This window comes from Metarhizium robertsii (genome assembly GCF_000187425.2).
Source record: "Metarhizium robertsii ARSEF 23 chromosome Unknown MAA_Scf_1, whole genome shotgun sequence".
NCBI lineage: Eukaryota > Fungi > Ascomycota > Sordariomycetes > Hypocreales > Clavicipitaceae > Metarhizium > Metarhizium robertsii.
Genome location: NW_011942149.1, coordinates 436,490 through 461,692, shown reverse-complemented (window position 1 = coordinate 461,692; position 25,203 = coordinate 436,490). Strand labels below are relative to the sequence as shown.

At 57.9% G+C, this 25,203-nt stretch overlaps 9 protein-coding genes across 9 annotated transcripts; 3 read left to right on the top strand and 6 right to left on the bottom strand.

Moving 5' to 3' along the window:
- Nucleotides 1-57: 57 nt before the first annotated feature.
- On the bottom strand, nt 58-1,236 carry MAA_07730 (SMP-30/Gluconolaconase/LRE-like region; the record flags this gene model as incomplete). The annotated part of the gene is made up of 1 exon (XM_007825728.2): nt 58-1,236. The coding sequence occupies one exon, from the start codon at nt 1,234-1,236 to the stop codon at nt 58-60; it is 1,179 nt and encodes a 392-aa protein (XP_007823919.2).
- Nucleotides 1,237-1,873: 637 nt separating this feature from the next.
- On the bottom strand, nt 1,874-2,965 carry MAA_07731 (uncharacterized protein; the record flags this gene model as incomplete). The annotated part of the gene is made up of 1 exon (XM_007825729.1): nt 1,874-2,965. One exon carries the CDS (start codon nt 2,963-2,965, stop codon nt 1,874-1,876), a length of 1,092 nt encoding a protein of 363 aa, XP_007823920.1.
- A 2,726-nt stretch (nt 2,966-5,691) lies between these two features.
- Nucleotides 5,692-6,945, top strand: MAA_07732 (Globin, subset; the record flags this gene model as incomplete). Its single annotated transcript, XM_007825730.1, has 1 exon — nt 5,692-6,945. One exon carries the CDS (start codon nt 5,692-5,694, stop codon nt 6,943-6,945), a length of 1,254 nt encoding a protein of 417 aa, XP_007823921.1.
- A 1,260-nt stretch (nt 6,946-8,205) lies between these two features.
- Nucleotides 8,206-9,470, top strand: MAA_07733 (lipase/thioesterase; the record flags this gene model as incomplete). Its single annotated transcript, XM_007825731.1, has 4 exons — nt 8,206-8,408; nt 8,468-8,613; nt 8,679-9,262; nt 9,333-9,470. The coding sequence occupies 4 exons, from the start codon at nt 8,206-8,208 to the stop codon at nt 9,468-9,470; spliced, it is 1,071 nt and encodes a 356-aa protein (XP_007823922.1).
- Nucleotides 9,471-9,799: 329 nt separating this feature from the next.
- On the bottom strand, nt 9,800-11,526 carry MAA_07734 (Cyclopropane-fatty-acyl-phospholipid synthase; the record flags this gene model as incomplete). Its single annotated transcript, XM_007825732.1, has 4 exons — nt 9,800-9,985; nt 10,048-10,156; nt 10,222-11,345; nt 11,422-11,526. 4 exons carry the CDS (start codon nt 11,524-11,526, stop codon nt 9,800-9,802), a joined length of 1,524 nt encoding a protein of 507 aa, XP_007823923.1.
- Nucleotides 11,527-12,956: 1,430 nt separating this feature from the next.
- On the bottom strand, nt 12,957-14,548 carry MAA_07735 (Extracellular membrane protein, CFEM domain protein; the record flags this gene model as incomplete). The annotated part of the gene is made up of 2 exons (XM_007825733.1): nt 12,957-14,186; nt 14,264-14,548. The coding sequence occupies 2 exons, from the start codon at nt 14,546-14,548 to the stop codon at nt 12,957-12,959; spliced, it is 1,515 nt and encodes a 504-aa protein (XP_007823924.1).
- Nucleotides 14,549-15,832: 1,284 nt separating this feature from the next.
- On the top strand, nt 15,833-21,676 carry MAA_07736 (Carbohydrate-binding WSC; the record flags this gene model as incomplete). The annotated part of the gene is made up of 3 exons (XM_007825734.1): nt 15,833-16,043; nt 16,115-16,468; nt 16,539-21,676. 3 exons carry the CDS (start codon nt 15,833-15,835, stop codon nt 21,674-21,676), a joined length of 5,703 nt encoding a protein of 1,900 aa, XP_007823925.1.
- A 449-nt stretch (nt 21,677-22,125) lies between these two features.
- MAA_07737 (uncharacterized protein) lies at nt 22,126-22,743 on the bottom strand (the record flags this gene model as incomplete). The annotated part of the gene is made up of 1 exon (XM_007825735.1): nt 22,126-22,743. One exon carries the CDS (start codon nt 22,741-22,743, stop codon nt 22,126-22,128), a length of 618 nt encoding a protein of 205 aa, XP_007823926.1.
- Nucleotides 22,744-23,293: 550 nt separating this feature from the next.
- On the bottom strand, nt 23,294-24,925 carry MAA_07738 (General substrate transporter; the record flags this gene model as incomplete). Its single annotated transcript, XM_007825736.2, has 2 exons — nt 23,294-24,639; nt 24,721-24,925. The coding sequence occupies 2 exons, from the start codon at nt 24,923-24,925 to the stop codon at nt 23,294-23,296; spliced, it is 1,551 nt and encodes a 516-aa protein (XP_007823927.2).
- Nucleotides 24,926-25,203: the final 278 nt, after the last annotated feature.

The following is a 25,203-nucleotide window of genomic DNA, read 5'->3' as shown; positions in this document are numbered from 1 at the left end:
GAGTTGCCCCAAAATGCCGAAGCCTTCCGCGTTTCTGAAGTCCCAAAAAAAGCCCGTCTAATGGCATCCCACCCCAAAGTCCCGGCACACCTCCCTCCCCTGCGCCTTTATATTCTCCACAACCCACAGCCGCGAGTTGGAAAAGACAAACACCTTGCCCGGGGCAAAGGCAAAGTTGTTGCTCATCTCGCCGACGTGGATCTTTCCCAGCAAGACTCCGCGCGGGTTCCATATGTGCAGCCCGTCGCCGCACGCCGCCCACACGTTGCCGCGCGTGTCGCAGTGCACGCCGTCCGGGAAGCCCGTGTCGGCCCACGCAAAGGTCCGCCGGTTGGCGAGGCGTCTCTTGTCGACCACGTCGTAGGCGTAGATGATGGACGGCTGCGTGGGCTCGCGCCCAAACTGCTGGCTGCCCGTGTCGGAAATGTACAGCGTCCGCAGGTCCGGCGAGAACTCGAGGCCGTTGGGCTGCACGAAGCCGTCCGCCACGACCTGCACGATGCCCGTGTCGGGCTCGAAGCGGTACACCTGCTTGGGCTGGCTGGGCTCAGGGCGAAAGTGCTGAAAGTAGCCGTAGTCGGCGTCGGTGAACCACAGGTCGCCCGTCTGCGGGTGCTGCCGCACGTCGTTGAGCGACGAGAAGCCGCGCCCGAGGAAGCTGGTCAGCAGCGGCTTGGACCTGTTGGTGTTTGGGTCGACGGCCACCAGCTTGGAGTCGTGCTCAAAGTCGCCCTCGTCGCAGTAGACGTGCATCGGGGGCGTCGTCGTCTCGTCGTGGCGCGACCCGGGGGGGTAGTAGGTGGTGCCGCCGTTGGCCATGGCCAGATTGGGGAACTGGGTGCTGTAGAATGGGTAGTCGTCCGAGTCGAGGCTGACGACGGTGATGTTGATGTTGTCCTCGAGGCTCTGGTAGTTGGAGGCAATGTACAGCGAGTTGTCTCGGCGGTTGTAGACGCCGGCCTCGTGGAAGGCTTCCCAGGGCAGATCCCACACTTTTCGAGCCCTGGCCTCGTGTCCAATGAGGTTGTAAAAGTCGTCGTGGTACGCGCGCAGTGAGATGGCTGGCGTGGACGAGTTGGCCGGCAGCAGAGAGGCAAAGTAGCCGGCATCGGTGGCCGCCGCCAAGAGGCTGATATTGAGGATGGACATGTTGTAGCTCCCCAGGAGTAGCTGCGAGATGAATCCAAACGAAAAGGGAATCAATGCCGTGGCCTCGTGGTCCGCAAACACTGGCATGACGTCGGATTTTGGGCCACGCCGGCCGGCGGGCGTCTTTTATCAATAGAGATTCAACTCGCGGCGGCTTCGACTCCCGTCTTTGTGGTCAAACGTTGGATTTGGTTTTCCTTGCCAACCCCGCCGATGTGCAGATTTACGTCGTCTTGCATGGATTTAGTGGGAGGAGTTTGGCTGGGCAGAGTCCACACCGACATTACCCTTTTCAATGCCTCGTACATTTGCGCCGGCAGTTTCCACGGTAGCGAATTGGCACCAAACCAATCTGGTAGGGCTGCTCCGTGCCGCGTGCCTTTTGCCCCTGGCCACGGAAAACAACATGACCAGCAAAAAAAGCGACGGCAGGAGATTGAATACGGAGTCGGCCAGACAGTAGCTAACCAATGACTGGCTAATGAGTGAGGCCTGAGTGGCTGCAGGTCTTGGAACCAACCTCGTGGTGCAACTCGCATCTCTACCACTGTGGCACAGCAGAGAGAGAGGAGCTGGTTTTCATGTTTTTTTTTTCCTTTCTTGGCCCAGTGATGACAATTCAACCGCCGTAGCCCGGATCGTTTATTTCATCTGCAAAATTCGGAAATAGTCGTAGTGATAGTTTTTCGTATATTGCAACTATAGACAAAACCAATGCAGGGCGTCATGGCCGCGCCAGCCGTGCTTCCGACGACAGCGACGAGGTACCGTCGGCGTCGTGCATCTCGTCGGCTGCGCAGCCTCCCAGCGAACTGTCTGCCGCTGTCGACGGGCGAGTCGGGGGCGCCGACCTCCCGCTGCGACTCACCGTGACGGCCGTCGTCTTGACAATCTCCGGAGGGCCGTTCTCGCAGGGTCGCTCTGCCGTGACTTGCATGCTGTACTCGGCGCCGGCGGGTGCCTGCGACGCATTCCTCAGATAGCGCTCCAGGGCCACGTCGGTCGACGCATCGTAGTTGACCGAGGACACGTCGTGGCCAGCCCGCAGGTGCTGGGAGAACTCGACCAGGCGGTTGAGCACGCTGAACTCGCACTTGAGCTTGACGCTGTACACCAGCGCCTTCCACGCCGTCTGCAGGTTGTAGTGCTCGGTGAACTCTAGGCAGAGGATGCTGACGTCGAGGAGAACAACAAAGACGTTGACGAGTATCAGGTGCCCCATGACGCGCCGCATCGACGACGAGGCGATTCCGCGCTGCATCTTGAGGAGCCGCGTGGTTTCGACAATGTACAGGCTCGAAATGACAACCTCTTGCACAAAGAAGACGGTCAACTGCAGCTTTTCGAAGATGGAGTACGGCTGCTCAAACGGGCCCGGGTCGCCAGAGTTTGTCCCATACACCAGGACAATGACGGGGACGCTCAGCCAGACGGCGTCGAATATGATCATGGCCAGGACGAAGCGCAGACGGCGCGGGTGGTGCATGACAATATGCAGGCGCGAGTAGAGCACCAGCGACTGGCCGTTGATCATGGCACACCAGCCGACGAGGATGAGCGTTGCGTGCAGATAGCCGAGCTGGTTGGGGTGCACATGGCGCAGGAGGTAGCCGACGGCGTTGAAGGCGATGCCCCAGGTCGAGCAGGTAAAGCTCCAAAAGTAGAGCCCCCGGAAGCGCTTGAAGGTGGTGGCGATGAGAAAGTTGAGCTCGACGACGTTGTAGAGGGCGATGCTGATGAAGACGATGATGAGAAGCCAGTCGGAGCTGTACGACTTGTCCGTGGCCGGCAGCCCTCGGCCGGCGTCGACGCTCATTGCGGCTGCACGAGAGTCAATGGTGCCAATGGAAGCCTCATGCCAATCAAAAAATCTCGCGTGGTTTTGCTCTCCATCAATCAACCTCACATCATGTCATGGCAACGGACGGACGGAAACGTGTTTGTTGTTGGTTTGGCCGAACGTGCCCCGTCGAACCTTGTGGTAGTTGACGTTGACAGAAGCGCAAGCAGAGCCGCCCAGAGGTTTCTGTTTTTGCTTCCAGAAGTCGAAGCCCCCCCGGCGGCCAACTGGAATGATGCCTCGATCCATGAGCTTGCTTCTTTGCGGTTTTCCCTCGACTCGTCGGCCTCTGGGCCATCAGGGGGGCGAATTATGACCGGTGCTAGGCCGGTTTCGTGCGTCGGCGTTGCAGTGTGGCTGGCCCTTTCAAACCTTGGCCTGCCTAAATGCAACCGAGATGACAGCAACGGGGGCCCGATTCGCAGATCTGCATTTCGAAGACGGCCACGGCGGTTGCCATCGTCAAGCCACGTTGGAGCTGGATGGTGAAGGCGTTTTGGCAAGAGTACGATTGGCATGTCTATCTGAGCCACGACAAAAGGTCGCGAAACAAACTGCTTCCCGTCCCATCCATGGGAGGAGACAAAGGTTTTTTTTTTTTTTTTTGCTTCTTCCGACAGGCCAGAGGGTAAATTGCACAGCATGGCCGTTCCGTCTGGACAGCAGGGCTGCACGCACGCTACTGCATGGCATGAGTAGCCGCCATCTGCGGCGCTGCTGCCCCTGTCTTCCGGCAGAGTCGGCTTGGATGTCGAGACATTGAAGACGGCGGCGTCTACTCTGTATGTCTCATGGCATGGCAGTGCAGGTGAGGCGTCTCCGCGAGACTGGCTGCTGCAACAATTGCAACGTGGAAGAAGTGCAAATTCAAGGCTGCCCACGTGTGGATCCTGATCTGCGTTGGTATGAACGGAGTAACTGCACATGTACCTAGGTAACTTGTTCCGAACTTATTCCGGAGTAGCCTCTTGGTAAAATTACTAAATATCAGGACATCTGGACGTGATGATAGGGCTGCCGCCTTGTTTACCTGCCCAGGCGCATGATGCAGAGTTTTTTTCAAGAGTCTGGCAACCTGGCTGACTTCCTAGGGACGTAGTTTCTTGTTTGCCGCGTCGTACCAGACTTGCATGGTGTGGCATGCGGGAGGTGTCCGGGCGCAACAGGGTCCGGTACCGAGCGCTTATCCCGTGTCGCGGCGAAGCCATTTAATCCAGGCATCAATTGGAAATGAAGACAATTTCAGTGTTAATTGTTACATAACATGGGCTTGTTTGTTGGAGCACCGGCCAGACATACGAATAGGACGGCTGTTGGCTGTTCAACATGTTGCAATATTCTACCCTGACGGCGCTTCTGCTGTAAAGTAAGCATACCGGATTGTATCTTGGGACTGTGCGTTAAAGACAATGCACTCTCATACGACCCAATTGAGCACTTACACACCGAGTTTATGCTGTGCCTTGGCAAGCAACAATATTGACCAGGGTCGCATATCATTCACCTTGTCGACGCATGGCATCATCGTCCACGCACAGTACTATTGTACCGACACTACAGCGTCTGTTTATTTGCCACCAGTATCAGAGCATGGAGACAGTAGACTGGAAAGATGTTTGAGCCAGTTGAGCGCATTGCGGCCGAGATTTGCGAATTCCACGCCAACTTGGGCTAGCGGCGTGGTATTTTGGTATTTCGGATGGGGTGAAGAAACTTGTTCCCCGTAATCTAATTCGACGGGACCTTTTTGCGCCTCCGCATCGGCCTTTTTCATCGGAACATGGAATGTGGCAGGTGTCAAATCGGCTATGAGCTGGGGACAAAGTTTGGCTAGCAAGAATACGAAACAATGCTTGGTAGACGACATCACGCTTGTGTGCACAACGCAATGTAGGCAAGCAGGCGCATATTGCGACTGTTTTCCCAAATCAAGAATGCCGAGCGCGTCAACGAGGAACTCTTGGTGGCATTAAAGTTTGGTCATGAAACGAGCGACGAAGACGACTGCAGCAGATATATTGCCATGAACGGCAACAGCACCAATCGGGCACCGCAGACGTATCAATCTCAAACCGGGTACGGAGTACACCAGACTCTGGGCTGTCATTCGCACGCTTTCCCTCGGCCGGGATTGGGCAGATGCCATACGCTGGAGCGTCTCGAAGCCCTCGTGCCTGGGATGTCTTGCCACGTTGCGGACCGCTCCATCTTGCGTGGGCCAGCGGCCAAGCCGGGGCAAAAGCAAAAAAGAATTGGGAAAAAGCACCCGAGGCGGCAAGTATTCGCCTTGACCATCGACTGATTCTTCTCGTGACGTAATTCCACGCCTGCAAATCACCTGTTGCCGCCGGAAATCACGGGAGACAGACTCGTACGATGCTGGGTGGATACAAACGGCGAGGCTGAAGGCGACGCGGGCATGCGCAGTCATGTCAAGATTAAAATGCCGGGGTAGTGTAAGCATTCTTTTTTTGTCTTCTTTTTTGGGATTCCAGAAAGGATAAAATATCAATGAGGGCAATCCATTAGTTGACGGCCGCTATTATTCAATGCTCCCCTCCGCTTTGGCCCTTTCGAGCTCTAACGTGTCGTGACCACCAAGTCTGTGATATCAAGTCGGGCAGTTGTCGCTTTCTTCCGGCTCATTTTCTTTTTTTTTTTTTTTCCCCTCAACGCATTGCCCATTGGCCGCTCTGTCGACCATGGCGTTGACCTACTCACAATGCCAAAAGATTCGCGCCACAGTGCCGGCGCTCAACGCCCGCGGAGAAGAAATCATCGCATCCTTCTACCAAAGCCTGCTGCGCGGCCACCCCGAGCTCCGGAGCTACTTCAACACGGCCAACCAGCTCAACAAGCTGCAGCCCAAGGCAATGGCCTCGCTCATCATCCAGTTTGCCAACAACGTGAGCCACATATACGAGCTGATACCCAAAATGGAGCGCATCTGCCAGAAGCACTGCTCGGTGGGCGTGCAGCCCCATCACTACAAAATCATGGGCGCCTACCTCCTCGAGGCCTTTACGGGCATCCTGGACCCGTCCATGACGCCAGACGCCAAAATGGCCTGGAACAACGCCTACTGGATGCTGGCAAACATGTTCATCGCCCGGGAGAAGCAGCTGTACAAGACGTTTGGGCCGTGGACCGACTGGCGGCCCTTTGACATTGCGGACCGCGTCCACGAGGGCGAAAACGTCGTCTCCTTCTACCTCAAGCCCCGGGACAAGAAGCCGCTGCCGCCCTTCATGCCGGGCCAGTACGTCTCCATCCGCGTCGCCGTCCCGGGCAAGGAGCACAAGCAGATCCGGCAGTACGCGCTGAGCGAGGCGCCCAACCCGGACTACTACCGCATCACGGTGCAGAGGAACCGGGGCGCCGCCGCCGCCGCCGACGACGAGCAGCACCAGTCAGCCTGTCCGTACGCAAGCCCGCCCGGCGCCGTGTCAAACCACCTCATCGACAGTGCCGTCGCCGGCGACACGCTCGAGCTGTCCCACCCGGCAGGGCACATCTTCCTCGACACCAAGAACCTGTCCAACGCGCCGCTGGTCCTCTTCTCCACGGGCATCGGCGCCACGCCCATGCTGTCGATACTCAACTTCACCGCCAAGGAGCAGCCCGCCAGGCCCGTCTCGTGGATCAACGCGTCCCAGGGCGCCATGCCGTTCCAGGCGCGCGTCGACTCGCTGGCGGCCCGGAGGAAGAACCTGAGGAACACGACCCTCGGCATCGCCCACGACGGGCACGCGTCGGCCGACTGCGACGGGCAAGACGACGCCCGGCTCGACTTGGTTTCTCTGCGGCCCGACGACTTGTTCCTCCGCAACGAGTGCACAGAGTACTTTGTCTGCGGGGCGGAGAATATCACGGTGCAGTTTGTAGAGTTTCTGGAAAGGCACGGCATCGACAGGGCGCGGATCCATTGCGAGCTGCAAACAGTAGCAAGGTACTAAATAATAATAAAAATGTTGCCAAAGCCCGTCCTGATATGTCGGTATGGACAGGGGTGCCCGGCCTACCTGCCGGGGCGTCCTTGTCGCGTGGAAAGATGTAAAGATGTCAAAATCGGTCTACCCATCTCTTTAGCTGCCAAATGGCTCGTGGAGACTCCAGATGTCGCTTACCTAAGAAAATTGTATGGCAGAAGAGGCCCCACGAGCCAATTGGCAGCTAGAGAGATGGGCTTGTTAACTGGCAAAAGCATGAAACTGCATCGAAAAACCCCAGTGCCGCTTGTAAGGGACTGACGGACATGTGGCCCAGGTCCAATCGCAACGATATAGTCGGGGGTGTAGAATTATGCATAGTACCCTGTCTGACGTGCTGTTCTTAATAAAGGACATCCGGAACGAGTTCCCTGGTCGGAAACCAAGGCGCCTACCCGGGAGCACAGAGCGCGCAAACATGATCTCACGAGGTGTGCGGAGGCTGGTGGGGGTCCAGCGGCCGGCTCAATCAACCGAGTCAATAGGAACAAAGGGGCTGAGGCGTATCTACTGCAGAGAAGACGTTTCCATCCCAAGACGGTGGCCTGTAGGCACTCCTCGCTTCCACAAACAGCAATTGTGAAACCGACGATGCACCATGGGGACCGTCCTGGGACGGCTGCTACCCCGGATTTTCTGGCTTTGTCCATCAGCATCTGTTGTTGCCGGCAGGACACCAGACGTTAACCCAAGACATGGGACCATTGCGAGATGAAAGGGGCGGCGACTCGCGGAACCCTTCACCGCAGCCAGATGGACTCGTCCTGGCACACGTCCAACCTTGACCCCTGCAATTGAACCGATCAAATTTAAATAAAGAGACCAGTTGGCACGATTCATCCGGTCCGTTTGGCGTCACGCTCGTGCGGCCGTTCCTGCGGGGCGCCGCGGTTCCCCAGACGGAGCCGCGGCACCACCCATGATGCCGCATCCGAGGCACGAAAGCTTTTATGCATGCTCTTTGTGGCCCCGTCGTCAAATGTAAACTCTTTGGCTGTTGTTTTAACCAAGGTGAGCGCGGCCCTTGCGGCGGACACAATATTCGTTGGCCACAGACGTGCGAAACAAGTTGACTGGGATCGCCGCTCGTTGCAGGAATTATAACCCCAGCCGTGGTCTGCGCGCCAACATTGAAAGCAAGAGTCAACTTGTTGCAAAAAAAAAAAAAAAAAACAGACAAAAACCCCCGTGTAACAAAACTCGACACCAATCGGCACGCGCGCCAACATGCCGTCCAAGACGGGTACAAAGCTGTCCATCCTGGGCATGCTCGATCTGCTCCCCGGCGTCGTCTCAATCGTCGCCGCCGGCCTGCTTGCCGTGCTGACGGGCCTGTTTCGGAGCCAAAAAGACGCGCCCAGCCTGCATCTTCACATTGCCTACGCCGTGTTGCGCAAGGCCACGACCAGACTGACGCCTCTTCAACTGCAGTGAGCCCGGCGTCCCCTCCCTCCGCGCACCTGTACAAGCTTCTCACGCTCCCTCCCAGATTCGTCTCGCCCCTGACCGACGTCGTGTACAAGCAGTATGCGCGCTCCGCCAAGATCAAGCCCGAGACGGTAGCCCTGGGAGCCGGCGCCCACGGCCACTGGCTCGGGAACAAGGACGCGGCCAACGTCCTGGTCTGGTACCACGGTACGTGCCCTGTTTGTTTTCCCTCCCACTTGAACCGAATGGCTGACGACACGCCCGACATCAAGGCGGCGGCTTCTGCCTGCCCGCCAACCTGGGATACTTCAAGTTCCTGCAGAGCCTGGTGGCATCGTCGCAGCGGGCGGGCCAGGACCTGGCCGTCTTCGTGCTGACCTACTCGCTGGCCCCGGGCGCGGCGTACCCGACGCAGCTCACGCAGGCCGTCGAGGCGCTGCGCTACATCCTCGAGGACACGGGCCGCACGCCGGCGCAGGTTCTCATCGGCGGCGACTCGGCGGGCGGCAACCTCGTCATGGGCGTGCTGTCGCACCTCGCCCACGGGCACCTGGCCATCCGCAAGCTCGACGTGGCCGAGCCGCTCGCCGGCGCCGTCGGCATCGCGCCCTGGACCCTGATCGGCGAGGACCACAGCGGCCGCGACATTTACCACGGCGGCGACCTCATCACGCCCGCCGTCGACGGGCCCTGGTCCCGCGCCTTCCTGGGCGCCGCCGACAAGGACTACTTTACGAGCGCGTCGACGGCGCCCCGGAGCTGGCTCGCCGCCTTTCCCGTCAAGCGAGTCCTGATACTCGGCGGCGGCAATGAGATCCTGCTGCCTGCCATTGAGGAACTGGCAGACAACCTCAAGGTACGTCAAGTCAAGTTGTTTTTGCTCGTCGCCAAAAAAAACCAGTTCCCTGCGCTGACACGGGCACCAGGCCGCGCTGCCCATCGTCGAGTTGTTTATAGGACACCGCGAAGCCCACGTCGCTCCCGTGTACAACATCTACGTTGGGGACAATACAGAAACACTGCAGGGCAAAAAGATCAAGGCGTGGTTGAGAGAAATATTATAGCTTGCATTGCCAGTGCGCCGGTTGTGATGCACCGTTGTTGCGCGCCCATTTGCGCCATCTCAGTCTATATAATGAAACGAACCTTTCATCACAAATGTAGCCGCCCAGTGAGACTAGCACGTTTCTAAATTTTGAAAGCAACCAGATAGCTCTATATTTTCATTTTCCTCATTTCGCTCGTCTCATGCGAGATCCATGGCCCTGCTCCCTCCGACCGCTTCTTTTCTCCGCTCTTTTTTTCTTGGGGGAAAAAAAAAAAGTAGACCAAACTTGTTGCACGGCATCTGGTCAACTGAGCCATGCCAAGGGCGTCGAACCGACCTTAAATCTTACTTGGGGAGAGACGCTTTGCCGGCTGCACGGCTGGTGGCCAGAGCTCCAGACAGGCCGAATTGTGATCCGACGCCGTTGATGCGGTGGACCGAGTTGAGGTTCTTCACGACAAGGATCTGGAAGCACGTGGCACTTCCCTGGCGGGAGGCAATGACGGACCAAGCGAGGAAAAGCTCCCAAATCTGCACCCTTGTCAGTCGCTGCATCGGGGGATAAAAAAAAATTGGACAAGGGGTCAACATACTCTGTACCAGCGCTGGCCGTACTTGGCCGTGATGGCATCGCCGTTTCCTACCCAGTTGCGGTACCAACGCCAGAGAGTGGCGGAATAGTGCACGCCGACGGTATCCACGCTGTATTTTTTTGGTCAGTTTTTGTTTGCCTCCCATATTTGCCTCCAAAGACGGGCGTCACGAACCTCTTGACCTCGAAGCCCGCGCTCTCGAGCGACCGGACGTAATTCCACAGGGGTGTCGAAGCATCGGCGCCTCGGAAGATGTACTTGTTGAGGAACAGGCCCCAGATGAAATCCTCATACTGCCAGGCCTGTCGGAGACCAGACAGCTGAACGTACATGGCGCCGTCGTCCTCGAGCATGTCGTAGCACTGGCGGAAAAAGGTGGTGAGCTTTCGAACGCCGACGTGCTCGCCCATTTCGAGCTGCGAGATCTTGTTGTACTTTTGCTTGGGGGCGTCGCGGTAGTCCATGCACAGAATCCGGCTCTGCTCCTCAGGAACGCCCGCGTTTCTCAGCACGTCATTGCCCCAGGCGGCGCCATTCTCGGCAATGGTGATGCCGGTAACCTTTGCTCCGTAGTTTACACTGGCAAACTTGGCCAGCGTGCCCCAGCCCGACCCAATGTCCAAAAGGGTCTCGCCCTCCTTGAGCTCGAGCTTCTCGCACACAATGGCCATCTTGTTGTCCTGGAGCTCCTCCAGCGTCTCTTCACGCGTCGTGTCCGAGATGATGCCGCTGGTGTAAATCATGCGGGGGCCGAGGAACCAGGCATAGTGATCGTTTCCGGAATCGTAGTTGGGGCGGATCTGCTCCATGTCCTGGTCCTTGGTGTGGAAGAGCACGTCGGGCCCAAAGGTGAGCAAAATGTACTTGAACAGATCCCAGGTGAAGCTAAACTTGGACCAGTCGTGGCGGTACTCGAGCACGTCCAAGACGTCGCCCTTGAAATCAGCCTTGCCATCAATGTACATTTCCGAAAAAGTCTGGATGGGCACTTTGTTGGCTCCGCTCCACTTGGCCTGGTCGGCGGCATCCTTGAAGGTCACGTACGACTCAACGGGGCGGCCAGGCAGCTTGACATGCTCATTGATGCGCGGGCTAAAGTTGGACATGTAGGTCCAGTAGGCAATCAGAATGGGGAAAAGCGTGAGAATGCCAAAGAAGACGGTCGTCTTGAGGCCGCCGCCCACGAAGCGGCTCAGGAAGTAGGGCACGCCCACCAGGAGGACTCCCAGAACAATGTTGGAGAAGCCCTCGCTCCCGGCGCCCTCGGCCGGCAGAGGGGCATTGTGGATGGACGGAGACTTGAATTGCAGTTAGCACAGGGCCATTGAGGTGGTTTCGTGGGCAGGGAGGGAGGGAGTCTGGAAGAAAATTTACGTGAGTGATGGGCACGCCACAATCGACCGCCTCAAAGGCAGACGGCGCCGCCTTGGGCGTCTTGATGTAGGTGATGTCACCCTCCAGGTCCGGCTTGTTCTTCATGGCTGCAGAGTGCGTGAGACGAAGAAGAGGTGCAAAGACAAAAAAAGACCTCGAGCAGCAGTCCAAGGTTGACGTCAAGGTCTGATGAGCCCTGGTACCGACGTTGATGAAAGGGGGTTGAAGCAGGCCCCAGCAAAAATCCCCCCTTGGCTTTGGCAGCGGTTTGCAAGACATTGACAGGCTGGCACCAGGCAACGCACAACAAATTGATGAGCCCCACTTGCCCATCACCAAGCGAAGCAGCTTTCAGCCTCGCGATTGATGGCCGCGTCTGTGGAGACGGACGGAGAGGTGCGGTGCCATGCCGGATGCTCACGTGACATGGACCACAGCCACCCGCCCGCGGCGTGCGAGGGAATTGGTCGCACATCCCACCGCATCTCCTACCCTAAATACCTTGCATGATTGGCCTCACTTTGCGCAGATGTCGCTCATGGACATTTACATGTCCTCTGGTAGATCCTGTCATGGCCGTCATTTTTGCCGACACTCGTCTTGGCGACTTTTGCAGGGATTCAGTGGCGCTGGAAACGAAATGTCAACGACAATGTTGTTGACTGGGTAGGGAAAGCGGAAATGGCCAAGCTTGAAGCCATCAACGGCTGAGGCCCCTTGGGCTGCTGCTACACTCAATTAGAAGCCCGAGCTTTTTGGCCGGGTCAATCGAAGCTGCTACAAGGCCAGCTGTTATAGCCATCAAATTTATCACATCTTTCATTCATTTTGCCCTCCGGCGGTCGCCTGCAGCGGACGAGCTTTCACGATTCACGCGGTTTACGATACACTTGCCAGTGAGTAGCTTCAGCCACCTTTTTATCAACGAGTTGCTGATGACATGTCTTGACCAAATCAGATACTTGGGGACGGCCTCATGTGAGAAAGCCAGCAGCAACAACCAACTTACGCTAGCCAAGTTCATGGCAAGGCACTCAAAGAGCTACCAGTGACCCCTTGTCCCTGGCATCCGTTGCCTTTGCCGAGGGGCAAATCCAAAACAGCTACGACAGTGATCGGCAGAAAAAACACATGCTAGCCCAGTCGATGTAACTTGGGCAGCTGAGCTGCGTGACGAAAGGAAAAACCGCCACAACTACCAACACAGCAACAAACACTGCCGACGGCTACAAACCGGGCATTTGTTGTTTCAAACTTGTACTACGGAGTACAATCTGCCCACGGCAGGCTCCACGCGGCCCGGCCAGTTCGAGTGCACAGATGTATTGCCGCAGCTCAGAAACCATGTCCTTTGCGTGCCTTGGGCGGATTCCTGGGATATAGCCAGGGTTGAATCGCGAGAATAACTGATTCTATTATTTTGGCTTCGACAAGCCTCTATGTGGCAACTAGCAAAAAGGAAAAAAAATACACTTGGTATACTGTGGAATTAATTACACGAGTCTCCAGGACTCGGATGACATGTCCGGCAGCCTCTACAGAGCCAGAGCGAGCCACGCAGCGCCTCCCAGGACGCACTCAACAAGGCCGAAACTGAACCTGTCCGCTGCAGCCGTAACGACTGGAGGCGAAGTAGGTCTCGTACAGTCGATTCCGGTGCCATTTACAATGGGGCACGGCATTCCTTGCGACGGGGTCGTCGTGACGCCTGGTTTGGGTGGACTTGCACTGCAGTCGCCTTCACCGCCAGTACAGCCTGGAGGGACACCTGGGGTAGTGGGCTCGGGCTGAGGCTTGGTCTGGGTGCAATCGTCGCCGCTTCCCGGAGTACACGGTGTGGGAGGCACTCCGGTGTTTGTTGGAACGGGCGGGTTGGGGAAGCAGGAGCACACTGAGCTGACGCCCATGCTGACAGACGTGGCAGACTCGGGCGGACAGGCAGTCGAGACACATTGTTGCACAAGCATGGACAACTGTTCCTGCGAGCCGGGCTTGCAGAAGCACCCAAAGTCCTTATCACTGCATCCGACCTGGGAGCCAGCCGAGGAGAAGCAGCCGGTGGCGCATGGGGGGATGGCAGTGGTGACGTCGATGCATTCTGTGATCGTCGGTGTGGTCGGCGGTGCAGTGGTTGGCGTGGGTGGCGGCAACGTGACCGGGGGAGGGCTGTTATTGGGTGTTGTTTTGGTGATGAAGCTGCTCTCTGGGCCTTTGGGAGGCGTCGTATCCGGAGGAGGAGATGTCTCGTTGGGAGGTGTAGTTTCCGGGGTAGGGGTGGTCTCGTTGGGAGGTGTAGTTCCTGGAGGAGAGGTTTCCTTGGGAGGCGTTCCCGGGGTAGCAGGTGTGGTCTCCTTGGGTGGTGTTGTTCCCGGAGGAGGGCTCGTCTCTGTCTCGGGAGTTGTAGCTGGGGGAGGAGGAGTTTCCTTGGGAGGCGTTGTTTCCGGGGTAGGGGTAGTTTCTGTAGGTGGTGCCGGGGGAGAAGTTTCTTTGGGAGGCGTCGTTTCCGGAGTGGGGGTGGTCTCCTTGGGCGGCGTTGTTTCCGGAGGAGGGCTCGTCTTTGTCTCTGGAGGAGTTGTCTTTGTCTCTGGAGGAGTCGTCTTTGTTTCTGGAGGAGTCGTTTTTGTCTCTGGGGGAGTCGTCTTTGTTTCTGGGGGAGGTGTACTTGGTGATGATGTCTCTGGAGGAGAAGAAGTCGTCGAAGGGGAAGTTTGGGATTCGGGCGGCGGCACAGAAGTTGATGGTGGTGGCTGAGTCTCGGTGGTTTTCTGTTTTTTTGCGGACGCATCACACACTTTAGCTCCCGGCCTCGAGTTGATATTTGCGTCATGGAAAAGGGCCTCACCTTGCACTTGTCCTTGAGGAAAAACTCGAGCTTCTTCTTCAAGTGGCTCTCAAGCTTCAGGCCGCCAACAAACCCGGCAATGCTCTCCGCTTTATCCACCAACTTGCACAAGAAGGCAATCTTTTGGGCCTTGAGGCCTAGGAGCCCGCCGGAAGAAATATCTCCAAGGATTTCGTCAAGGCCCAGCGTTCTCTCTTGGAGAATGCCACTATTGGGTGGCTGAAAGTTTCCTTGAACGGCGGCCGAGGCCAGTCCAAGGACCAGGGTGAGAACCAATGGCCGCATTAGGGTGACGCAGGAGGTCGTATTCTGCGTGAATTATACAATGGACTTGGGACTCCTGGGCTCGAGGGCAGTGTCGACAACTACACACGCCTTGTGTTGCCCTTTGTTTTATTTTTATTTTTATTCTTAATTTTTTTTGGACGACTCGACACAGGATCATTTTATAAATCCCCAGACCAGACGCATTCCACAGCTAATTCCCATCTGCAGACATGTATCAAACACGCGCGATTCATCGACTCGTTTGGTTCGTCTCCGTTGTTCGTCCCGAAGGGATTGTATATACTGGATGAAACTGGCCTTTGCAGCGGACAGAGTTGCACGCAGGCCATGGTGAGACTTTTCGTCTGGGCTAGGGATTCGGGCGATAGAAATCTGGCCATGGCAACTGCATCAAGGAGCACAAGGCACGGTCGGATGCGCCGAGCACAAGCTGAGGATAAAACAGTGGTAGGACTGACGGGCAGATTGATCAAGACTGTGCCAAGTGCGCTAAGAGATCCGTGTCAGGTTCGTGGAGCCGTTCCCTCGACTAGCCAGGAACAGGCGTTCGCACTAGCTGGCGGTTTTTCCTGTTCCTTACCATGCCTGGACGTCCAAGCGTTCGGGACATCGGATATTTCTGCAGGCTGGGCCCACGCGCGAACCTTAATCGGCCCAGGAACGGGCGCCCGAGAGCAGTTCGGTGGCGCACAGCGAGGCTATATTTGCAGCTCGGGACCGGGATCTGCCATCGACACCAGATCGCGGGCGCCCGGTCACGAGCGATGGCCCAGCCCTTGCCATCCTTCCAATCTTACCTAGTGTTTCAGGCCTGGCCATGCGTTGCTGCGAGAGGGCCCTAGTATAATCGGATTGAAGCGATCGCGGGCTTTGTTTCCTTGGATTTAGACTTTGCGCAGGCATCGGCACCCAGGGCGGGCTGCTCGACGCCCAATTTGGCAACATGATGGTAAACATGGAGCCAGTCACACCCACCGCATCGAACGGTATCCTGGTCCAGCGCCATGAGCTCACCGTACTCGGCGTCGAAGGACTGAGCTGAGATTGTGCAGCTCGAGTCTGTGCGATGACTTCATGGCCGCTATTTTCGACTAGAAGAAAAGATAGCATGCAAACAAGTCTTTTCGCCGTGCTTTTTCAGCATATATATATATTCCCTTGTCGTTGCGTTCTGGTTGCCGGAAACTCATCTGTATAATTCACATTTGCCAACACGGCACATTCCTCTCGCTTCCACCCCCCCCCGAACCTTGCTACATTCGTTTCGTTAGATAGTTCGCCATGGTGCGGTCTCTGATCGTGGCCGCGCTAGCCGCTGGCTTCGCCAATGTGGCTCTGGCACACAACATTGAGGTGCCCCCTTGCGGCCAGGAATGCAAAACGCTTGAATACGTTGGCTGTGTCAAAGATGGCAACCCCTCGGCCCTCATCATGCGATCGAACCAAGATCAGGGCCAGATGACGGTTGAGAAGTGCGGTGCCGTCTGTAAGGGTGTGTTTGGCCTCTATGCTTCCCCGACAGTTCGTGTCACAGGAACGAAACGCTTACATGTTTTACACTAGGAAATGGTTTCCGATACGCTGGCCTCAAGTACTATGGCATCTGCTTCTGTGGCAACACCCTGGGCGGCTCGCCCGCAGACGAGGGCTCATGCTCGTATCCCTGCAGTGGAAACAACGCTCAAAAGTGTGGAGGAGACTCGACGCTGTCCGTCTGGGAGGACAAGACCTACCCCAAGAAGCCCGAGGAGGTCTCTGGTGATGATTACAAGGCTATTGGCTGCTACACTGACGACACAAACAAGGGAAGGACCCTGTCCTGGCCCGTCAACGTCGACTCGGCTTCCATCACACCCTCGTCATGTATCGCTGCCTGCAAGGCCAACGGATTTGCCTATGCCGGAACCGAGTTTGGAGGTAGGGCCCCATCGTTCGAAACAAGCTTAAAAACATCTTTTTTATCTCACGCGCTAACATTCTACATCAGGTGAATGCTGGTGCGGCTCTTTCCTGAACCCGGCCACCCAGGCTGTCGATGCCTCGCAGTGCAACATCCCTTGCCACGGAGACAGCTCTGTATCTTGCGGCGGCCGCGGTCGTTTGACCGTGTACGAGGCCAAGGTGCTCATTTCTACCGAGCCTTGCATCCCCGTGCCGCCCCCCGTCTCTACTTCGGTCGCACCGCCTGCCTCTACCGCCGGCCCTGGCACATCTGCAGCATCATCCGCCCCAGGCTCCTCTGGCGCCCCCGGATCAAGCGTGCCCGCTTCCAGCAATTCCGGTGTACCTACTCTTCCCGGAACGGGTGTGCCGTCTGAGTGCTCTGCCCCGCCTACTGTCACTGTCACCGTGACGCCGTCTTCCACTGGCCCTGTGCCTACTGGACCTGCTTCATCGGGTCCCGAGTCTAGCGGTCCGGGTTCGACTGGTCCTGGCTCGACTGGCCCGGCTTCGACTGGACCAGAGTCTAGCGGTCCTGCTTCAACTGGCCCTGCCTCTACCGGCCCTGCTTCGACTGGCCCAGAGTCCAGCGGCCCTGCTTCTACCGGTCCAGCTTCTACCGGTCCCGAGCCCAGCGGCCCTGCCTCAACTGGCCCTGCCTCTAGCGGTCCTGGTTCAACTGGGCCTGCCTCGACTGGACCGGCTTCCACCGGTCCTGAGCCCAGCGGCCCTGCCTCTACTGGCCCTGCCTCTACCGGTCCTGCTTCAACCGGCCCTGCTTCCACTGGCCCTGAGCCCAGCGGCCCTGCTTCCACCGGTCCTGAACCCAGTGGCCCAGCCTCTACCGGTCCCCAGTCCTCCTGCCCTGCTTCAACTGGACCTGCTTCCACGGGTCCTGAACCCAGCGGCCCAGCTTCAACCGGTCCTGAGCCTAGCGGCCCAGCCTCTACCGGTCCCCAGTCCTCCGGCCCTGCTTCAACTGGACCTGCTTCCACGGGTCCTGAACCCAGCGGCCCAGCTTCAACCGGTCCTGAGCCTAGCGGCCCAGCCTCTACCGGTCCCCAGTCCTCCGGCCCTGCGTCAACTGGCCCAGCTTCCACTGGCCCCGAATCGACTGGCCCCGTGCCAACTGGCCCGGTTCCCACCACTACGCCAGCTACTTGCACAACCGTCGTGACCGGCAGTGACTGTGGACCTGCTCCCACTACCGCTCCTAACCAGTCCACTGGTCCCTACACCTCTGGCCCAGTTCTTCCCAGCAGCGTAGTTACATGCACAAAGACGTTGACTGGTAGCGATTGCCCGCCTGCTCCTACCGGAACTGGTCCTGTGCCTACCGGTCCCGAGACCACTGGCCCTCAGCCTTCTGGCCCCGAGACTACTGGTCCTCAGCCTTCTGGCCCCGAGACTACTGGTCCTCAGCCTTCGGGTCCTGAGACTACCGGTCCCGTGCCTACCGGTCCTCAGCCTTCTGGCCCCGAAACCACCGGCCCCCAGCCTTCCGGCCCCGAGACCACCGGTCCTGTCCCTACTGGTCCCCAGACTACTGGCCCTCAGCCTTCTGGCCCTGAGACCACTGGACCTCAGCCTTCTGGCCCTGAGACCACTGGTCCTCAGCCTTCCGGCCCTGAGACTACCGGCCCCCAGCCCTCCGGTCCTGAGACCACTGGTCCTCAGCCCTCTGGCCCCGAGACCACTGGACCTCAGCCTTCCGGCCCCGAGACCACTGGTCCTCAGCCTTCCGGCCCTGAGACTACCGGCCCCCAGCCCTCCGGTCCTGAGACCGGTCCTGTCCCTACCACCACGCCTGCTACTTGCACAACTGTGCTAACTGGCAGCGACTGCGGACCTGCTCCCACTACCGCACCAGGCCAGTCTACTGGAATGGGATCTTCCCCATCGGGCCCGGCTCCTACAGGCCCAGCTCTGACAAGCACGGTTATTACATGCACCAAGACATTGACTGGAAGCCAGTGCCCACCTGCTCCCACTACCACGCCCAACCAGTCTACTGGACCCGAGACTACCGGCCCTGCTCCTACCACGACACCAGAGACTACCGGCCCTGAGACTACTGGTCCTCCCGAGACCACTGGCCCAGAAACCACGGGCCCTCCCGAGACTACTGGTCCCGAGACTACTGGTCCTCCCGAGACTACCGGCCCTGCTCCTACCACGACACCAGAGACTACCGGCCCTGAGACTACTGGTCCTCCCGAGACCACTGGCACAGAAACCACGGGCCCTCCCGAGACTACTGGTCCCGAGACTACTGGTCCTCCCGAGACCACTGGCACAGAAACCACGGGCCCTCCCGAGACTACTGGCCCTGAGACCACTGGTCCCCCTGAGACTACTGGCCCAGAAACCACTGGCCCTCCTGAGTCTACTGGCCCAGAAACCGGTCCTCCCGAGACTACTGGCCCTGAGACCACTGGTCCCCCTGAGACTACTGGCCCAGAAACCACTGGTCCTCCTGAGTCTACCGGACCCCAGACTACTGGCCCAGTTCCTACTACCACGCCTACTATTTGCACAACCGTCGTAACTGGTAGCGACTGCGGACCTGTTCCTACAGCTCCTGGCCAGTCCACTGGACCTAATCCTACCGGCCCGGCTCCTACCATCATTACATGCACAAAGACTTTGACTGGTAGCCAATGTCCTCCCACACCTACCACCACACCTGGACAGTCCACCACACCCGAGACTACCGGCCCTGTTCCCACAACCACACCCGGACAGTCTACCGGACCCGAGACCACCATCCCGGTTCCTACCACGACGCCCGGCCAGTCTACTGGACCTGAGACCACCATCCCGGTTCCTACCACGACGCCCGGCCAGTCTACTGGACCTGAGACCACCATCCCGGTTCCTACCACCACGCCTGCGACGACATGTACAACCGTGTTGACTGGTAGCCAGTGCACACCCGCTCCTACCATGCCTGGCGAGTCTACCGGACCTGTTCCCACGGGCCCTGCCACGATTATCACGTGTACCAGCACATTGACTGGTAGCCAGTGTCCTCCTACACCCACCACCACGCCTGGACAGTCAACCACACCTGAGACCACTGGTCCGGCTCCCACGACCACTCCTAACCAGTCTACAGGCCCGGTTCCTACCACCACGCCTGGCCAGTCTACCACTCCCGAGACCACTGGTCCAGTTCCCACTACCTCGCCTGTCACTACATGCATCACTGTCATAACTGGTAGCCAGTGCACACCTTCTGCTACCATGCCTGGCGAGTCTACCGGACCTGTCCCCACGGGCCCGGCCACATGTACAAGCACATTGACTGGTACCCAGTGCACGCCTACTCCCACAGGTCCTGTGTCCACGGTCCCCGAGTCTTCAACTCCCGCCACCACGGTTCCCGCATCATCCACTCCGGCTACCACGGTGCCAGAGACCACTGGCCCTGTTCCTACCACGTGTACAAGCGTATTTACTGGTAGCCAGTGTGTACCTTCTGCTACCATGCCTGGTGAGTCTACCGGACCTGTCCCCACGGGCCCGGCTACTTGCACAAGCACTTTTACTGGTACTCAGTGCACACCTACTCCCACAGGTCCCGTGTCCACGGTTCCCGAGTCATCGACTCCTGCTACCTCGGTTCCCGAGTCGTCAACTCCCGTTACCACGGTTCCTGCATCGTCCACTCCCGCCACCACGGTACCAGAGACAACCGGCCCTGTTCCTACCACGTGTACAAGCGTATTCACTGGCAGCCAGTGCACACCTTCTGCTACCATGCCTGGTCAGTCCAGCGGACCTGTTCCCACGGGCCCGGCCACTTGCACAAGCACCTTCACTGGTACCCAGTGTACTCCTGCTCCTACTACCACTCCTGCTACCTCTGTTCCTGAGTCGTCGACTCCCGTTACCACGGTCCCTGAGTCTTCAACTCCCGCGACTTCAGTTCCCGAGTCATCAACTCCCGTTACTACCGTCCCTGAGTCTTCAACTCCCGCTACCACGGTGCCCCAGACGACTGGCCCTGTCCCGACCACATGCACCAGCGTATTTACTGGTAGCCAGTGCACTCCCGTGCCTACTACACCTGGACAGCCAACCGGACCTAATCCCACCGGACCTGTTCCAACAGGACCGGTCACCTGCACGAGCACCTTTACTGGTAGCCAGTGCACTCCTACTCCTACTACTCCTGTTTCCACGGTTCCAGAGTCTTCCACTCCCGTCACAACTGTGCCCGAGTCCTCGACTCCTGTCACCACGGTTCCCGAGACTACAACTCCCGTCACCACGATCCCTACCATTCCCGCTACTACGGTTCCAGAGACTACTACTCCTGTCTCCACGGTCCCAGTAACCACCCCAACTACACCGGTCCCGATTACATCGACGCCAACTACACCAACCACGGGCTTCAGCACCACGACGCTCTGCACAACCACCGCCACTACGACTCCGGACTGCGAGTACCAGATTGGAGACTGGTGCGCTCCCCCGGTGCCAGACTGGCACGACAAGCTTGGCTGCATCAAGTCGGCCGCCGTGTGCAAGCTGCAGTGGGCTTCCTGCTTCAAGAAGGCCGGTCTCACCGGCGCCATCGGCTGCTTCAAGTACGTCGAGTTCTGCAAGTCCATCGAGCTCTCCTGTCTCAAGTGCGTCCTCGGCAAGTGCGACAAGAGCGACTGCAAGCCACCGACCGTGTCCGTCACCACCATCGTCACTCCTTGCGTGCCGACGGCGACCAACCCGCCGACACCACCACCCACCGTCTGCCCCCCCAAGCCGACCAACATCTGCAAGGACACTGGCTCCATCTGCGGCGTCCCGCTGCCCATTGTCAGCTGCAACGACGACAAGAGTCAGTTTGCCGCCGCGCCCTTCAAGCTTTACAACGACGCGGATACCAGCAAGTGCCCGATCTTCCCGCACCCAGAGGTTCCCAACGCTTGCGCCGAGGCCTGCAAGGAACAGTACGACCAGTGCACGAAGACCAGCCTCTGGAGCTGCCACGGATTGAAGCGCTCCGAGTCTGCCTTTGAGGATGACTTTGTCGCCCCGACCGCCAACGAGGGGCCTCACCGTCGCACGCTCGGCCTTCTTACGCAGCTCAAGTGCAAGAAGCAGTACGCTGCTTGCGTGGCCGCCAACAAGAACATCGACACGTCCAACCACTGCAATTCTTGGGAAGGATGCTACTAGAGAAGGGGTTTTTGCATATCTTGGTGATGAGGCATCATAATATTGGTTTTTCATATGGTTTATAAACACAGCCCCGAGTGGGTTGAAAGTATTCAAAAGATACATAATTGTTTCTTTTTATTTTTTTTCTTTCAAATTGTATGTAAATGTTAGTGTAGACAATTCATCAGCTTTGCGTTTTAAATTTCAGTTCCAAGAGTGTGACTTGCGTCGTGATAATTTGGATCCCGCGTCTCGTTTCTATACTTTGGAGTGTACCTCGCCTCTTTCAAATGTTACCTGAGTGTGTCTGTATTCCACAACGGGCAAAACAATCAATCTGCTGTGAAGTTACACTGTTGGATGGAGCTTGGAGTAATAAATAAATGCATGTATGTACATGGTAAATACCAAGAAAACGGCTTGTTGAGCTAAACTACTATTTCGGCAGCATGCATACACCCCGTCTCTCACTTGTGCCAGAACTGGACGTCGTTCCAGGTGATGCTCAGATCCCCCGTGCCACTGTTGGTCGCGTACGCGCCAATCTTGTCGTAGAAGCTGCCGCCTGGCGCGTTGTCGTCGCGGAACATTTCCTTGCCATTGACATAGACGCTGAAGCGGTGGTTGTTGGCATTGTGGACCGTGTTGATGCGGACCGTCGCGCCAACCTTGGCGACGCCGTCGGCGATGGTCTTGCCCCCCTCGACGTTGTATAGCCGACCGCCTTGCTCGACACCCATGATGAAGTATGGGCCGCTGTTGCCATTGAAGGTCTGCTTGATGGAAATGCGCGAGCCAGACATGGAGTTGATCTTGAACTCGCCTCCAAACTGGTGAACCCCGGAAGTGTAGTCGTCCTTGTATCTGCGCTCGGCGCGAAGGTGACCATTGGAGCATCCGGATCCGCTGGTGTCGCCATTGGGAGACTTGGGAATGGAAAAGGTGTTGCCGCTTACTCTGCCGCCCGCGCACTGCTGCTGAGAGTAGTCGGGGTGATCTTCCACCCAGTTTCCGCTCTCGACGGGGGTCCCCGCCAGTGCGAGAGAGGCAGCAGAAAGCGCAACAAGAATTGTGTTTCCAAGCATGGTGGACGGGTTTGCTGGGTGGTGATGGGAAGAGTGTCTGACATCCTGTCCATCGCTGGAGCTGAGACTCCGTTTTTATAGTTGAGATCATGCAGGCTGGGTGCTCTGTACTGAAAGGACAAGTTGATCATTGGTGGAAAAAAAGAAAAGAAGAAGAATCTGGGATGACAGTAAGCAAGCTGCATTTCACCCGGGTTCTACAAACTTTGGGGGCAATTCCAATGTAACAGTACGGAGTAGGCCGGCAAAGCTAATCTGGTCCGATCTGAGCCAATCCATTCGCCACTCCCAATTACAAGATGCCTTCTTTTTTCGTGTTACATTACAAGTCCATCCTGACAACTTGCATCTGGCACTACCGACCTGCTGTTGAGGTCTCACGCGATCACGTGATGACAAACGGCCTCGCGTGCGGATGAAAATCCATCCGCACTTTCCTCTTCCTCGTGTCTTTTTCTGAGAACAATCAAGAAACATCGGAATAGAGCATGATTTTGCAATCCTTGCCTTTACACGTAGCCTTTCCATTCCCGCAAAGCCAATCTGCGCATCATGTATGCTCCACCCTTGCCTTGACATCGGATGATGATGATGCCGACTCTTCTGATTCTTCACCGCCCGCGTGCGTGCGAGGCAGTGATTGTGCGACTCTGGGCGGATCCCAAATGCTCTTGGACCTGAAGAAGATTTCGTCAATCTCCTCCAAGGACCGGCCGCTGGTCTCGGGGAAGAAAAAGTACACACTCGGCACAATGGCCGCGTTGAGGACGGCAAACACAATGTAGTACCGGTAGCCGATGGTGTTGAACCCGATGGGCGTCACCTCGGCCAGCAAAAAGTTGAAGATCCAGACGGCGGCCGTCGACACGGCGCTGATGGCCGCCCGGAGCTGCAACGGTGCGACTTCGGTGGCGTAGAGAAAGGTCAGGCCCGCGTATCCAACGGTGAAGATGAACTGGAAGACGAAGAGGCAGACGACGGCCACGACCAGGGCCCCCGTGCTTCCCCCTGCCGACATGGTCCCCGACAAAACGGCCATGCACACGGCCATGCCCGCCGCGCTCGACAGCATGAGGACGCGCCGTCCCAGCCGGTCAATGGTGAAGAAGGCGAGGGAGCCGCCAAAGGGCTGCGTCAGGCACATGGCGGCGGCGAGAATGCGCGACTTGACCGGGCTCAGCCCGAGATACTGCTCAAAGATGGTGGTGGCGTACATGGAGATGAGGTTGATGCCGCACATTTGCTGAAACATTTGTCCCGCGGCCGCCAGCACCGTCCGGTGCAACATGCGCTGGGGCCCGTTGCTGAGCATCGCCTTCCAGGACAGCGTGCCGCAGACGGACAGGGAGAGCTCAATGTCGCGAATGTCCTGGGCGATGCGGTCGTCGTCCGGGGCCACGTCGTTGAGCGCCGCGAGGACCTGCCTCGCCTCGCCCTGCCGCCCCTGCTTGACCAGCCACCGGGGCGACTCTGGGAGGACGCAGACAAAGACCATCATGGTCAGCAAAAGCGCCGCCTGGACGCCGAGGGGGAAGCGCCAGGAGATGGAGCTCGTCTTGACAAAGTAGAAGCCAAGGTCGATCCACAGGGCCGCCGAGGCGCCGGCGCCGAGGAAGATGCCGTCCGTGACGACGTGGGCGCCGCGCCTGGCCGGCTTGGACATTTCCGACTGCCACACCGGCACCGTGGCCAGATATCCGCCGGTGCCGACGCCCAGAACCACTCTTGCGACGACCAACTGGGCCAGGCTGAACGACGAGGCCATGAGTGCGACGCCGGCCACGGTGATGGCGGAGGCTAGGAATATGACGCGTCGGCGGCCCAGCTTGTCCCCGAGGTATATGCAGGACAACGACCCGAACACGCCACCGACGGTGAAGAGGGCGACGACAGTTCCTGCCGCCGAGTGTTATTCTTGTCACGTTTGCCTTTTTTTTTTTCAGAGGGTTTGCGTGGCGCGAGAGAGGAAAAGTATACCCTGGATGGTGGCGTTGTCATGCTGCTCATTCCCCACGGTGTTGATCGTGTCTAGCTGGGGAAACGTCTTTACAAACGAGTCGAGCGTCAACAACCCGCCCGCAACACTCAGGTTGTATCCGTAGCAAAAGAATGCCGGGCAAACAACAAGCCAGATGATGGCCCGACTCAGAGAGGAGCCGCGGAGGCCGAGATGGGGAGCCATTGGGTCTTGCCGCGGCGGTTAGTATTCGCAGTTTTGATGGGGATGGGATTGCATTATATATACATTATGGCGTCACATCGTGGTAACCAAGCAGTTGGGATTCTGAATAGACATCCCCTCGCCTCCATCGTCTCTCCGCAAGACGGGCTGATCCGCCAGATTTCAAAGCCTCCGCAACTCGAGTCTCTGACAACAATCCCAGCTGTGCCGGCCCTCGGCGGGCGCCGCGTCCTGGTTCTTAGCTTCAAGGTGGACCACCAACAGGCGAAGCGTCTGAG